This window comes from Sinocyclocheilus rhinocerous, unplaced genomic scaffold, assembly GCF_001515625.1.
Source record: "Sinocyclocheilus rhinocerous isolate Xijiao unplaced genomic scaffold, SAMN03320098_v1.1 scaffold1046, whole genome shotgun sequence".
Classification (NCBI taxonomy): Eukaryota; Metazoa; Chordata; class Actinopteri; order Cypriniformes; family Cyprinidae; genus Sinocyclocheilus; species Sinocyclocheilus rhinocerous.
This window is the reverse complement of record NW_015646218.1, coordinates 180396-182316: the sequence shown is the minus strand read 5'-3', so window position 1 is coordinate 182316 and position 1921 is coordinate 180396. Positions and strand designations below refer to the sequence as shown.

The window sequence follows — 1921 nt, the reverse complement described above, 5'->3', positions numbered from 1 at the left end:
AGTCTTGTGTGGCCCAGTAGGTCCATGGGTCAGAGTCATGTTCTCTAATAAATTACTTATTCCATTATTTGTATAATAAAATTAGTCGATCATAACAATCAATGATTTATAAAACTCATGGACCACTTCCATCTATTTTAATTTGTGTATAAGTCTGCACACACACATTTATATTTTTCAAATATAAATCTCAAGATGACATTTCAACTGAATTAAAAGACAAGATGTTACATAGATTAAAAATAATTGCCCACTTCCTGATGTCCTTATTACCATTTAACTACATAGTTACTTATTATATATACTTATTACCATACTACACCAAAAAAAAAAAAAAGTGTACTACATGAGATTTGTAATTATCCCCCGATGTCTGATTTTTGTTCTTTATTTAAAAACTGTTGTCATATGTTATAGCTTCCAATACATATCAGAATGAACACATTCACTAATGTCAAAATATTGATAGTGAGACCTGAAAGTTCAACGCATCTTGTAGCAGAAGGCTAATCATTTAATTGTGATGCAATCTTGAATCACATCAGGTCTTAAATTTTGTTTAGTGTGCAAAGGGCTACTGAATAATCTATTGTAGCGTCTGGACCAATCAAACACACAATTTTTCATTTCATTTATCTATCTATCTATCTATATATCTATATATATATATATATATATATATATATATATATAGGCATTACATATCAAATAAATAGAACTGAAAGAGTTAAAGAAAGCTTAATAAAAGGAAGGGTGGTGTCCCACTTCCTGTTGATCTCAGTCTCATTCAAGACCACCAGCTATATATAAGTAATCATACATACCAGAAGTGAAGATCTGACTGTGTCTGGTGGGACTGTATACTTCTCACAATATGGTAATGTGCTGTTTCTAATTATGCACTGAATAGATCTGTATGTGTCATAAAAGAGATTTTTTTATACGTTAAATTATCAAAGCTTATAAGTTAGTGGACATTTGTGATTTCTACAATATATAACTATTGTTGATTGATTGATTGATTGATTTAACTTTTTTGCATTTATACAAACATCTCCAGACCTTGCTTTCATTCGTGATCATCTTGACTCTGACATTCCACGCTTGTCTGAGTGAGCCAGACATGCTGCACCCATCTCAGCCCTGCACTAAAGCAGAAAACAAGAATGGTTACAACACTTTTCTTAAACGACATATTCGTGAAGGCACACCAACCGATCTGAAAAAAGAAAACTGGAAGAAGTTCATTAACAGCATCGGCACCTGGAACAGGACGACTCAGTCATTCTTTCTCTTCAGTGAGAAAAACAGTGTGGAAGCTGTGTGTTCATCAGGAGGACAGATGTTTGAGGGCAACCTCTGCATCAGCAAGAAGTCTTTTTCCTTCATCACTGTTAAGATTGACAGTAAAGAGAAAATAATCAAAAGTGTCAACCGTCAAAAACAGCATGTTATTCTTGCCTGTGATAAATTTGGAAACAAATGTCTCCCTGATCATTTTGAGGCAAATAGAAAAAAATGTAAACTAAATAACAAACCAGACTGCAGTAAACTGAATCACAATTCTGTTTATGAGAAAATGTTTCCATGGCTGTAATAGAAGACAAATGACCTGCAGAACTGCAGAAAATTATATATATATTTTTTCTTTTTCTGTGGGTTGATGAAATTGTTAATGTTGAAAAATATAAATAAATGTCACATATACAGTGGGTACGGAAAGTATTCAGACCCCCTTAAATTTTTCACTCTTTGTTATATTGCAGCCATTTGCTAAAATCATTTAAGTTAATTTTTTTTCCTCATTAATGTACACACAGCACCCCATATTGACAGAAAAACACAGAATTGTTGACACCAATTGAGCATCTCTGGAGAGACCTAAAAATGGCTGTCCACCAACGTTTACCGTCCAACCTGA

At 33.1% G+C, this 1921-nt stretch overlaps 1 protein-coding gene across 1 annotated transcript in view; it reads left to right on the top strand.

The window, feature by feature from the left end:
* LOC107707164 (sister chromatid cohesion protein DCC1-like) overlaps nt 1-1112 on the top strand; it is a 42313-nt gene extending 41201 nt beyond the window's left edge. The window contains exon 9 of the mRNA XM_016511085.1: nt 1061-1112. Within this exon, the coding sequence (XP_016366571.1) occupies nt 1061-1079 (19 nt within the window). The 3' untranslated portion in view covers nt 1080-1112. The remainder of the gene's footprint in view (nt 1-1060) is intronic.
* The last annotated feature ends 809 nt before the right edge of the window (nt 1113-1921 follow it).